The sequence below is a fragment of the Aphelocoma coerulescens genome, chromosome 7, assembly GCF_041296385.1.
Source record: "Aphelocoma coerulescens isolate FSJ_1873_10779 chromosome 7, UR_Acoe_1.0, whole genome shotgun sequence".
Classification (NCBI taxonomy): domain Eukaryota; kingdom Metazoa; phylum Chordata; class Aves; order Passeriformes; family Corvidae; genus Aphelocoma; species Aphelocoma coerulescens.
The window spans coordinates 22,580,481-22,593,268 of NC_091021.1; the positions used below are offsets into that span (position 1 = coordinate 22,580,481).

Genomic DNA, 12,788 nt, shown 5'->3' on the forward strand with positions numbered 1-12,788 from the left:
TGCTTTTTGTGTTTGACCTTTTTCACAGTATAACTTGTGTTTTCACCGTGTGGTTGTTCTTTCTCAATTGTCTTGGAAGGTGTGTCAATGCCTCCTGGGCTAAAGGATTTGACACTGTGCCATTTAATGCTGGAGAAATAGTACACAGGATCCCATTACCAACCCCAGCCCGAATGCTGGAATGCCTGGTTTCTGCCAGCTACTCCTACCTAAGGCCACTGCAGGAATGCTGCCCTTCCACTAGCATTGACCCTTCACACCTGAAGTACTGTGGCTTGGAACAGTTTCCCCCTCCCTCCCTGTCTGGAGTGTTTATTTGCACAGGGAAGACCTTCAAAATTTCACTTATGTTAGTTTTAGGGCAAGTTAGCCTTAAAGGCAAAGTTCAAGATCAAGTGTGGCCCTGCAAAGGAACTTGGAAGCTGAAAAGGCAGCATGCAAGCAAGTGAATGGGGAGGCAGCAGAGAGGGAAGAGCCCCTGACAGTTATTACTCAGTTTTTAGGCTCAGAAAAAATTCCCTTGATAACAAGAGAGAACAGAAAAATCAACACCCAAAAAATAGGAAAAAAAGTGGAGCACATTACCTAAAGGGAATACTCTATTTAGAGAGAATCCATTTTCCTTTTTAAATGAGTCACTTTCAAAAATTTAAGGTTGGCAACATTCCTTTAAGATTATACACAAACGATAATACAATAATACAATAAGAACAACTATATTTTTTATAGAAAGCATCATCAATAACACACTCATCATAAATCCATTTTACCTGAATTCCCTTTAGAGATGAAGCACCCATGTAAAGAAACACGCCATAAAGCACTGGCATAGGAATAAACTGTACAAACAAGCAGAGAAAGGGAAGAGCATATTAAATACTACTTAACAATTTTAAATGCTTCTAGAAAGACATTCAAAACAGTTGAAATACAAAGTGCCATATGCCTGCATTAATCAGACAAGTTGTAAATTCGGAGTCACTCAATTATAAATTAATAATGTTTCTCAGAGTATAAAGCAAAAGAAGAATCTGGCTCTGTAGTTTTATTTTCCTCTCATGGCCAGTTATTACAATACACTTTATTCCCTATTAATAAAATTAACTACACAAAAACATGTGTCTTAATTTATACTTAAATTCTTTACTTAAAAGACTGCTCAGAAAAATTTTGGAGAGACACAAAATACTTCTTACTGCTAAAAGAAATATTTTGTGCTGAAAGTATTTAAAATGGGTGGAAGAGTCTATGGAATGATTTTGTGAGAGACTATTGTAAATGCTCATGTTTGCAGCATACACTACATAGGGTAGAGGAGTATGTCCATAGATAAGTATCTGTTAGAAATACTAAATACACAAAATGCATGTTCTGTGTGTTTTCAAAGTGAAGGCTTTATGATATACTTAATAAAATACTGCTGGGAAGTACAATTTTTAAGGGCTTATTACCTCCACTGTGACAACAGGCAAGGCTAAATTCTGGTTTTACTAAAGCCAGTGCCAAAACTCTCACTGATTTCATAGAGGCCAGATAGTTCTTTAAAAAGTATTAAGTGTACACATGCCATTCTATATGCATGCAACTAGACACCCATTTTCAGGACACTGGTGAGCTGTGTTGAGTGTGCAGGAAGCATGAGGTAATTTTTATGTTCATTTCCTAGAAACGAACCATAGAACTTCTCTTGCAACTGCGAAAGTTTCAGAAAAGATTCAGAAATCACAAATTTTTTTTAAAATTTCTAAAAAAAATTTTATATTGGTGTAACAAGACTGTTTCATGATTAATTTGCCATAGGCCCAAAGTACTGACAAAGTGTTAATCATCTACTACAGCTCAGTGGCAGAATTCCCTCTGACTTCAGTCAGGCCAGGTTTTCATTACAAGGTTTTTATTTACAAAATGCTAGAAGTCCCATGGCACTTTATTAAGCAAAATTAGAATTCCCCTTTAGACTCTCATTGTGTAGCATTATGTTAGTAATGTGCCTGGAAAGAGCATTCATTAAATAATGCAGTAACAGCAGTGACATGTTCAGTGTGATATTCCTTAACATTCCCTTGCTTCCCCAAATTACCTTCAGAATACTTGTCAAAAAGACAGAAGAGCCCATAAGGATAAAAATCATGAGCCCTGTGACTCTTTGCTCCCGGATTCCAAGAAATTTTGGCTGCTCCCCTGGAGCAGAGCACTCTGATTCCAGTTTTAGGCTGTTCACATGGGAAATAGAGAGGACAGTGGCTGCAACAAACCACGGCAATCCCATAATAGAGCACACACCAAGCATCACTGCCACCATGAGAAGGTCGAGGTGGTATCCACATCCTTTCTGTTAAAAAAAGTAAGGACAGAAAGAAGACGTAAAATGACATCTGAATTAAGGAGGACACTCCTGGCAGGCATTCCTAATGAACAGCTAGAGACAATTAAACATTTGTGACTTATAGGAAAAACACAGCTTCCTTCTGTGTGTTACCCAGGTTGGGTCAGTAGTGATGGCAGACTGGTTACCTAAGGGGAATTTGTACTAGTTCACACTCAATGCTCAGTGTTACTGGGCTCTTTCCAGTTACGAGTGAAGTGTATCACAAATCCACTCTACAGTGGGCACCAAACAGCTTTCCTGTTTATAAAATGGATACTGGTTAAGACACTGGATACATACATTTTCCATTTTAACTAAGTCTCTTCTGTGGATAACAGTAAGCAGAACATCCAGTTGCGCTGCCAACTTCCCACTGCACTCATCTTAGTGGGCCCTCCATCCATTCAGACACAGGACTTGGAAAAGTCCTGTCTTTTTATTGGTCCCTACATAAAAATTTCTAACATTTGCAAAGTCAGCTTATGATAGAAAGGGCCATAAAACCACACTGATCCTTTTAAAGTTTTTTAAGATAGTAAGCACATGATAGTAATACATTTTGACTAATGTACTTTCAATCTTAGATAAGACAGCTAGAAATTAAGATACAGTAAATTAAAATATAAAATCAGGAACTGGTTTATTGGTGTCCTTACTCAAACATAGCATTGTAATATCCACATGAAAAGTCAGTACAAAACCTTTGGGTTTGGATCATCTCTGCAGTAGTAAAATACTACAGGTGGATAATGGATTGCTTTTGTAGTAGTGCATAAAACCCTGTGGTCATATCTTAGATAAATTTAAAAACCTGCAATTACAACCTTCACTTGAAAAAGAGAAATGATCAATGCACAAGCTTGGTTCTATAGATGTCTGCTACCATAGCTGAGTGGGATCTTTCATTTCAATTTTAGCACGTGTCCAGGACCTCCTCACAGCTGCAAGCAGCAGCTCGAGCTATTTTCCTTTAAAAAGTCAGGTAGTTAGCCACAAAACTTTGCAATATGGCAACAAATCCAGTGTCATGGTCTGATGAAACAGTGATGTTCATGCAAACAATGTGAATATGTTGAACCATAATTTTGCCTGTAAACCCATGCAAATGCCTTTTGACATAAAAAAAGTAACTAAACTAAACTTGGAAGGGTTTGCTACAGAGACTGCCAAAAGCTGAAATGTGCACTATCCAGAATTTGCTATGGGAAGTATAAAAAAAGAGGGGAAAACGAGTTGGAAGCAAACAAATCATTTCTTTATGAAGACAACTTTTACTTCTAAAATGGGAAGCGTCTGGGTTTATGAAAATGTAAGCCACATATCAAAATGAAAATGCCATCTTATTTGCTTACATTATTTTAAAAGGGGGGAAAAGTTAAGAAAATGAAGAGAATCAACTCTAGCAACCTTCCCTCACTCCCCAAAAGTGCTTATGAGCCTTATCTCCAAGACACATCTTGACAAAACTCAAGAGATGTGTCAAACACAGATATTAGTTACAGGCACAATGCACTCAAAGAAAGAGTTTAATTCTAAATCCTAACAGAGACACCTTTTTTTACCTTCTGACACATTTATGAGGAATGTATCTGCTAATGCATACAGAATCCGAGAGCATTTCCTCACATTCATACATGATCTGAGGAACCTGACATATGGGAAGAAAAGGAAGCATAGCAACAGGTGATGCTACACCAGACCCCAGCAAAACTAAAACGCAGCAAGACAAGGGGGCAGCCAGGAGGACCATCTGACTCCCAGATGCCAGTGCTGAAAAAACACATTCCAAAGCTTGGCAGCAAATTCCTGCATCTGTCAAGTTAACCACATGCAATGCTATGGATTGACATGAAGAGCCAGGCTGACAAAGAGGGCAAAAAAAGAACATATCAAATGTCACAATCATCCAAGAAGAGGCAATGCAAAGTGAAGGTTGCAAATGCATTTGCTAAAGCAACTTGGGATTGGATTGCTGCTTATTAAAAGTATGTCAAAAAAAAGCCTAAGCTTGCTGCATATACATGTACAGAAACCTGCTGCTAGATTTTGCCCAACAGTTTTTCAGAGGGGTGATGTCCCTTTTTCTCTCTCCATCTGTAGGCAACTAAAGTGTTAGAGAACAGAGCAGGAAGTTGTCCTATGTTGTTTTAAGAACCCATTGTGCCTCTAAGGCTCAGTTTTATTCTTCTCCCTTCTTTAAGATAGGAAGGGCATTAAAAAAAAAAAAGGATGGGTAGAACCACAGAGAAGGATGAAGAGAGGGAAGAATGCTTATGTTACAAAATAACCCCTGAGTAGTTTTTAAAAATCTAATGCAGTAGAACAAGACTGTCAATACCTGAAGAGGCAATTAATATTATGGTATTTAAGATTATTAACTTGAACCATTTTTTTTATTTAAGTGAATGAATCATACTTCCAATAAAGCACAGAAGACAGCACTTTCTTAATTCAGAATCTGTATTCCCAATTACATTCATAAAGTCTTCTGTAAGGCAGTGGATCACTGACACAGGGCACAGGTACTACATAGACCAACAAAGAAAAAAATGATAAAAGTTTAAAGGGGTTCTGTATAACATATAACAAACTAGCATACTCAAGTAGATGGGTGCACATTACATAATGTGAAGCAGAAAACAACAGTGAAAGTATAAATTTTGACTGAATACCTTTAGTTTATGTTCTTTTCTATTGATAATGACAGCTGTGATCTGCTGGTCCATAAAGATAAGGATAGTACAAAGCAGGGCTGGAATTACAGCAGCTATCACTGTCCACCATGGATTAGGCCCCAAAGGAGTAATAAACCAGCCACGATCATCTCTGGTGGGCTATAAAAACAGTTAGGCATGGCCAGTCAGAAGTGTAAGGATTATTTACATTTCAACTTCACAAGAATACATACAAAACATTACTAGGATATGATTTCCTTTAAAACCAAACTATGTAAGAGCACTAAAAAAATGCTAAACCTCCTACGATGCCAAACCAAGAAATTACATATAATAAAATCATCTGGAATATTACAGATTTGGTTGCACTTTATACAGTAAACCCAGAATTTGGAAGAAGCCCCAGAACATTACAGTAATCTAGGATTTGGGTGATTGGAGCCTTGTTAATCTCTGCAGACATGACATTAGGATGCATGGGGGGGGTTCGCTTACATGATTCATAAATCAGAGAGGCTGCATAATACCTTGTGAACACAAAAATTTTAAAATAGTATCACTACTCCCTGATGATAATAAAAAGTATAAACCCATTATAGTGGATTATTTTGCAAAATGATAATGCAATGCAATTTATCAACAACTGACCTTAAAAGCATTCGGAACCTGAAGTTTTGGTGATGGAATTCCAATGGCATAGTCAATTAAAACCATGGACAAAATAGTGAGAAAGACAGCAAAATCGCTGACAACAGATCGTACCTACAATTATTGAGAGAAATTACAATTTTAACTAAAACATTCATGTATGATTTAAGACTTTTCTTCACTGTTTTAATACATTTTTTGCTTACAGCTAAAACCATGATTATTCTAAAACAAGTTTCCAGCAGAGGAAAGATGCACTGTCTACTTCACCAGCAGTTAACTGAATTTGCAATGCAGATGAAATTCATACTTAGATATGACTAATGACAACTTTTAAATTGAAATAATGGCACGCACCTTTGTTGGGAAGTATCGGCTAGTTTTGAACTGCTTCAGTGTAGATGAGAGCGTTACTGTAGAAAAGAACAAGATGACAGACCAGAAGAGGACATCTGGAACATAAGGGCCGTGATGACCACAGGCTCTTCCAACAAACTCACCATGAAACTTTTTACATTCCTATTAGGGAGAGAAAACAGTATTGCTCTAAAAAATATCCATGCTTACACAAAAATTTTCTTTCCAAAATTGCAAGTAAATTGTATTACTAGTAATAGTAAAACCATTTTTAGGTATTTATTCTTTTAAAACTTAAAACTCACTACATTTGTATCTAGTCTGCATGGAAAATTCTGAAAGGAATCTTTTTTTTAGCCATATTAAATTATGAATCTACTAAGACATACCATAAATAAAGTCATTAATACAAAACCAGATTTATTTCAAACTCAACAAGTACGCTGATTTATTTTCTGTGTACAAATACAGATTAACACTTACTAAGACTCTCCAAGTGTGGAAAGCAAATTTCAAAAGCCACCAAGAGAAAGGCTGCTCCTGGTGCCTTCTCAAGAACTGCTTTTTTGTTTTAACTTCACAGGCCCAGCAATTGAAGAAAAAGCTGAGGATTTGTGGCCTACGAGGAGCCAAATACATTTAATACCACACGGGGGCAGCACATCCCGCAAATTGTCTCCCTCTAAAAAAAAGGTCTGATAAAATGCCGGAAAACCCAAAATCTCTAACATCAATTATATTTAATATAATTTATGATCAATATGCAGATACATTAGAAAGCATTTCCAGTGCTTCTCCACTACCATCCTTAGTTGTCTAAAATCATAAAGACTACCTCTAGAAATGTGAGCTATCAGCTCTGGACTCACAATCCTTTCCTTCTCCTTCCCAATCCCTCCACACTTACTAAGAAAAATGAAATGCAGTACCCAGAATCAGGGATTCCAGGTAGAAATATCCTGCCAGATCAGGATATTTTAGTATTAAATCAAGTGTGTCACTGGCTCATCAGACTTGCTACACAATAACATGTTATGGGAAACTTTGGCTTTGAGCGAAGATTGTCATAGAAAAAACCACGATTGCGATTTGACAACTGTGAGACAAAGGAGCACAGAACTTTTTATGCTGGTACAGCAGTAAACTTGGGATGAAGTTCATCACATGCTTCCTGAAGAGGATTTTGTCACCATCAAAATCCTCTTCACACTTGGCTCAAAATCCTTTGCTCACACTTGGTTTGTCTTGAGAGCAAAAAATAATTGTTGGGTTTTAAGAGAGAATGAGAATCCAGATCTTCAGAAACTTGAAACATTTCAACTAGACACAAGAAATACATGAAGATATGAGCAGTAAAAGAGACATAATGGGGTGAGTCTGGCCAAATATTTACAGACAGCAATGTCTAATATCTTACAGCAGTTCTCTAGAACAGAAGTTTCTTGATGTAGCTTGCAAGAAATAATGACATGAAAGTATAAAAAAATTCAGTTATTTCTTTGACAACTATAGGGACTCATGGGAAAAGTTGGTCAGTTATACTGCTACCTATGTAAACTCAAGTTTTGGTAACAAGCTTTCACAGAAGTTTTTAAGGGTTTTATATAATGCAGCCAGTCTTTTACATTTATAGTTAAAACAAAATCTGTTATTTTAAATCTCCTCAGCTGCAAATGTACTCTGAAAAACACTGTCAGAGATCTGAGAAAGTGAGAGGAGGAGTCTGCCCCTGCACAGATGCTCTTAGAGTGTGCTGCAATTTTGAGAATATTCATTCTGGACTGCTGGAATCCCTCAGGCCAGCAGTTCTCAACTTTCTTTCTGCTGTTGCCACACCAACAGAGTTGAGGAGCAGTCCCTGCTCAGAGCAAGGCATGGAAGCAAGACAGAGCAGCCGTGGAAGACAGCTCTTACTTAACACAAGCTTTTCTACATTCCTGCCTTTGAAAAAAAAAGAACAGTATCTTCTGGAGACAGTCCACTAGATTGGCCTTTAAGTGTTCAATTTGATTATGCCTACAGTTTGGTTAATTCAGTTACATCCCTTCGGTCTGGTGTCTTTTGCACTCAATTCTCTTTGACTGTGTAATGAAATGATCCATTTGCGAGAAAAAGTGGTGGCCCACTCTCAACATGACACTTTAATCAAGTTGTAAATGTCGCTTTGAAGAAGGAAAACTTGAATTATATAAATCCTTTAAACATAGAAAAGTGTACTGTTTAGAAACTAGTTACGCATTCATGCAAGCCCCACGAAACTGTAGCTTTATCCCCTTCCTCCCCTGGGAAAAAAAATTACAGAACTTAGGTAAGAAAAAAGCGGTCACTGAAGAGAAAATGCTACAAAATTTCTCCCCTTCCTTTTTTTTATAGCCTGAACAATTGCAAGAATGTTTTAGGGGAAATAAATGCTTTTGATTCTTTCTACACAAGGGAACTTTGGTTTTGCCATCTGGCAGAATTTAGGACAAATTCATTGTCATTTGACATGTTTGACTCAATCTCAGCCAAGCTCTTGTGCTAGTGTGTCAAGAAGGTTCCAAAGCAGGGCAAAAAATGCACACACTTGCTTTAACGTGTACTATCAGAGGCTGCAAAAAGCTTACAAAAGGAGATAATGCTATACAGTCCGTGTCAATTTTTGTTAAGCATATTTTATTTATTTGAACAAATATGATCAGAAAAAATTGTATTCTTTTCAATATATTTGCTGCAGTAAGATAGACAAAATTATTTATGTCTATGCCTTTATTTATTAAGTTCCAAAATTTACTTACTGACACAGTTAGGTTCCCCCATGGCACGTCAGATGCAGATATATTGTAGTCCTGCCAGTATTGTAAGGTTTTATTGCTAGGATGTTCGGGTTCCACACAATTGCATCTGAAAAGACAATTTTTTTTTCCTTAATAATAAAAGATATATCAGATATTAATCCAAATTATCAACTTTATGATACATTTAAATTATGCTCTACATTGACAGATAATTTTAGTTCAAATGAATTCAGTAAATGCATGCTTTTAAGCAGTTTGTAGTTCAGTAGCTAGTGCTATTACTAGAGTATAATTTGCTGTGAGGTGCATATGCATATATAGTACGTAACGTGACATATTCAAACCACTGATCACAGTAAGTTTTACCACCTATTTTCTTCCTTGTCTATTGATACTTCTGAGCACAGTTTGTAATACTGAGAATGTGCCAGTCCTGTTCCATCCTCTTATACCTAAAACTTCTCTACATGGACATTAGATGCTATGCACAGTTCCAGGCTGATCCATTTCTCAGATAAACTCTCTGTATCCTCTTTCTTTCCCAGATGGAGAAGTGCCTTTGCATGCAAAACTTCCCAACTACCCAGTCAACTGTCAGGGCTCTGAGTGTCAGGATCACCAGCACCAAAGGCTCTCTGAACTCCCTGTCCCTTGTTCTTCCTTTCCCCACAGCTGCTGTAAAAGCACACTTTTCATTTCAAATTGTGTATTTAACATGCAAAATGTGACAAGGCAGTGTGGGAGGACAATACTGCAAATAGGTAACTTAAAATCAAAATTAAGTCTTTAAAGACTCTGAAGCAATTGTGGGAGGCTTTTTCTTTGACAAAGCCTTCAAAATATCCAGGATACTCTGTAGGATCCAACATGTCAAGTGCGCTTTGCAATACACTTTAAATTAATCCTACTTTAATAATCTATAGCACCATCTAGCCTGCTAGTATTTTAATGTACTTATGATGACTTTAAATAAATTGTGTACTCTCTGATAAAGTTTTCAGGAGTAGCTGGGGACAGGATGACATCTCACTATTGCATGCAGAGTCACTGAGCATAAATTACATTACAGCTGCAGCAGAGTATCAGTTTATTCACTTACCTACACCATCTATTTTCTATGTGGTTGTTTATCTTTCCACAAAATGGCAATACTCATCTAGATTTGTATGATTTTCTATAAAGGAAATTCTACCATGTACATTGTGAGGACACAACACTGACATTCTATTTAAATTACAATACTATACATGTGACAACGGCTGCATTTAATATATATAGATAGGGAAAGATGCAGGTTGTCTTTGAGCAATTCCTTGCTTTTGTCTTAAATGCAGCTATTTACAAAAGAAAGAGAAAACCCTTACAGCCCATGAACAAAAAGCAAAAAAAAAAAAAAAAGCAACTGCATTCAGAGAAGTAGAGGGCCTGAGCCAAAAGTCCTTGGCTGGATCTTTCACACACACATCTAATATGCTTTGGATCAGGCCCTAAGTGCGGAATGAATGCGTGTTCAATGCGTAGTTCAAAGTATTACAACATGGGTTAAACGAAGCACATCACTACTAGTGAGCTACAGTAGCAGAATAAAGCCAACATCATGTATTGCAAGGGAGTATTTGATGTTCATGCAACAATACAGAGGTGGCTGTGTCGGGTTACTGCTGTTTTCTGTGAGCTCCCTGGCCCCTGGTGTCCACCGCCGATCGCAGACTGGCCAGACGCTGGGCGATGGCCCACTGGGGTTTGATTACAGCAGGCCAAGGTGGCATGGGCTGCTCACTCAGTCACTTCCTCACTAGAAGGGAAGACTGTGCCTGTCGCCAGCTCTACATGGTACAGCTACACTTGCTGCAAACTGCAAAATTACATTTAAAGGTTAGAGGAGCCAAAATTTCTATTTCCCCAGAAACGTGACAATTGAAGCTATTGTTTAATACAGCTCAGGTAATTCACCTGCAGGTGAGATTGTTGGTTTACTTCTATAGCAATATCATTTTCCTCCTGCACTCCAGTCTGGTCTTTACCAAGTTTCACACACATTTAGCAATGGCAGACTGATCAGCAGCAAATAAGTGACTTGTGCAAACTCCACCCACACAGACCAAAATCACCCTACACACTGCTTTTGTCACTGAATGGGAGCAGAATTAGGCCCTAACTGTAGAGATCAGATCCTGTTTCTACTCAGAAGACCATTCAAACAATGATCTCAGTGTTTTGATATATATAACATTACATTGCTTTCAATACTGTATGTGTTTTGGCAACACTGACATTTTGATGTGAGATTGTATCATGGTATTACTGTCTTCCAGCATCCCACTAATTGCTTAACATTATAGAACTGTGAGATTGTAAAACACTCCCTGTCCATCCCAGAAAACACAAATGAAGGTACCATTCAGTGCCAAAACATAAAAAAATTATCTACCAAAATGTGTCATTTCATAACAGATGTAATTGCTTCAATGCTAACTATTTCCCAACATAACTGACCCACGAGGAGAATCTCACATTAATGAAATAATGCTTCTTATTTTAATCTTTTTAATATATTTGTCTCCTTCATTGCCATTTTTATTTCAACAAGTTTTGGGAGAAAAAAGTAAAATACACGTAATAGTTAACACTAAAACATCCTTCTATTTTCCTGATAAAATATTACTCAGAAGGCTGGAATAAGCAAAAATGCATTTCCTCTTGGGGGTTCAAATGTTCTTACATTCTTTTAAAGCTGTTGAAAGTGCCGAGTGCTTGCCAACAACAAGAGGTCTGTGTGGAGTTTATGCTATTACCAAATGAGTAATAGACTATACAAACACCTGTATTTTCTAAGCAACATATTCAGGTTTAAATACAGTACCAACTTAGAAATGTACTCTCGTGTCTTTGAGTGATAAATCAGGAATCATCTTCCTTAGGCTAAAAGATTCAGAAGGATTCTTTTGATTCTCTTGCCTTGTGGCTAGAATACAGGCAGGGAAGAATCTGTCCCTGGTTGTGGTAGCAAAAGCATAGGTGTCACTGTGGGGAGGTCGGGGGGGAATCCTTGCTGCCAATCTCAACACATCCATTTCATCACACTGATAGAAATAATTCATTTTTCATCTTTACACTTTTGGATGCTGCAAGACATTCTGATCTCCTGGTAGCAATTCAGATGTTTAAACATGTACACTGCATGGTATCTATGACATCCATGATGAGTTGGCACATATGAGATGGTCTGTGGTGACTCATGCCTTTGTTTTCAAAGCAGCTGGAGGCTGAGAGATCTAAAATGGCACTAGATACCCAGTCACAGGTCCCTACCTGTATTTAAAATATCCGTATTTTGCAGCTAGGCAGATACCAGTGGAGACTGCTTTATTTTAGGGTATTTAAAAATCTAATACAGCCTAAAAAAAAGAGGATTATAAATCTGAGCTAGATAAACCATTTCAGACAAGACGGTCTTCAGACAACTCAGAACTGTTGTAAGATTAGCACTGACAAAATGAGAAAGTAACAAAGAATAACAACCTGAACCTGCTAGCTAGAAACAATAACCAGAGCAAGGAGTCTTTATTGCCTTTACACCTTCCAAAGTGTTCACAAAATCTCTGGAAAATCAGGGTGGGGAACAAAGGTAGATTAGAAACAATAAATTTTAGGACTGCATGACAAATTGGTATCGCCTGCACCTCTCTGCCTTTTATAGGAGGATCAAAATTTCAGCTAAATCTTCAGCACCAATCCAACTGTAACAATATAGGCAGTATAAGGTCACTCCCCACTTCCTCCCAAACTTCCCACAATTTCTTAGCTGTTTTATGTTTTGGTTCATAAGTCTCAATTTTGTTCATTTCATTAAGTGGAGGCAGCCATCCTAACTTCACTGCATGCAACATCTACAACTTGTCCTGTTGTCAGAGAACAGAGCTAGGATCTGACAACAGCAACTTCAGGAAATCTCAGACAACT

At 37.5% G+C, this 12,788-nt stretch overlaps 2 protein-coding genes across 14 annotated transcripts in view; one reads left to right on the forward strand and one right to left on the reverse strand.

The window, feature by feature from the left end:
* Positions 1-12,788, forward strand: part of DPP4 (dipeptidyl peptidase 4) — an 81,425-nt gene that overhangs the window by 56,272 nt on the left and 12,365 nt on the right. The window contains exon 26 of one of the 9 annotated variants that reach the window (XM_069020811.1): positions 6,632-6,741. The exons of 7 other annotated variants lie outside the window; for them this stretch is intronic. In XM_069020811.1, the coding sequence (XP_068876912.1) occupies positions 6,632-6,691 (60 nt within the window). In that variant the 3' untranslated portion in view covers positions 6,692-6,741. Of the gene's footprint in view, positions 1-5,899; positions 6,006-6,631; positions 6,742-12,788 lie in introns of those variants that run through there. One more of the 9 variants, XM_069020814.1, reaches the window with a different exon arrangement.
* The window catches only part of SLC4A10 (solute carrier family 4 member 10), a 94,252-nt gene that overhangs the window by 12,737 nt on the left and 68,727 nt on the right, over positions 1-12,788 (reverse strand). For all 5 annotated transcript variants that reach the window (XR_011151979.1, XM_069020822.1, XM_069020821.1 and 2 more), the window contains 6 exons: positions 8,826-8,931; positions 6,049-6,210; positions 5,692-5,805; positions 5,041-5,202; positions 2,081-2,332; positions 771-839 (listed from right to left, as the gene is read on the reverse strand). Coding sequence is in view for 4 of the 5 variants with exons in the window: in XM_069020822.1 (XP_068876923.1) it covers positions 771-839; positions 2,081-2,332; positions 5,041-5,202; positions 5,692-5,805; positions 6,049-6,210; positions 8,826-8,931 (865 nt within the window). In the remaining variant the exon portion in view is untranslated. The remainder of the gene's footprint in view (positions 1-770; positions 840-2,080; positions 2,333-5,040; positions 5,203-5,691; positions 5,806-6,048; positions 6,211-8,825; positions 8,932-12,788) is intronic.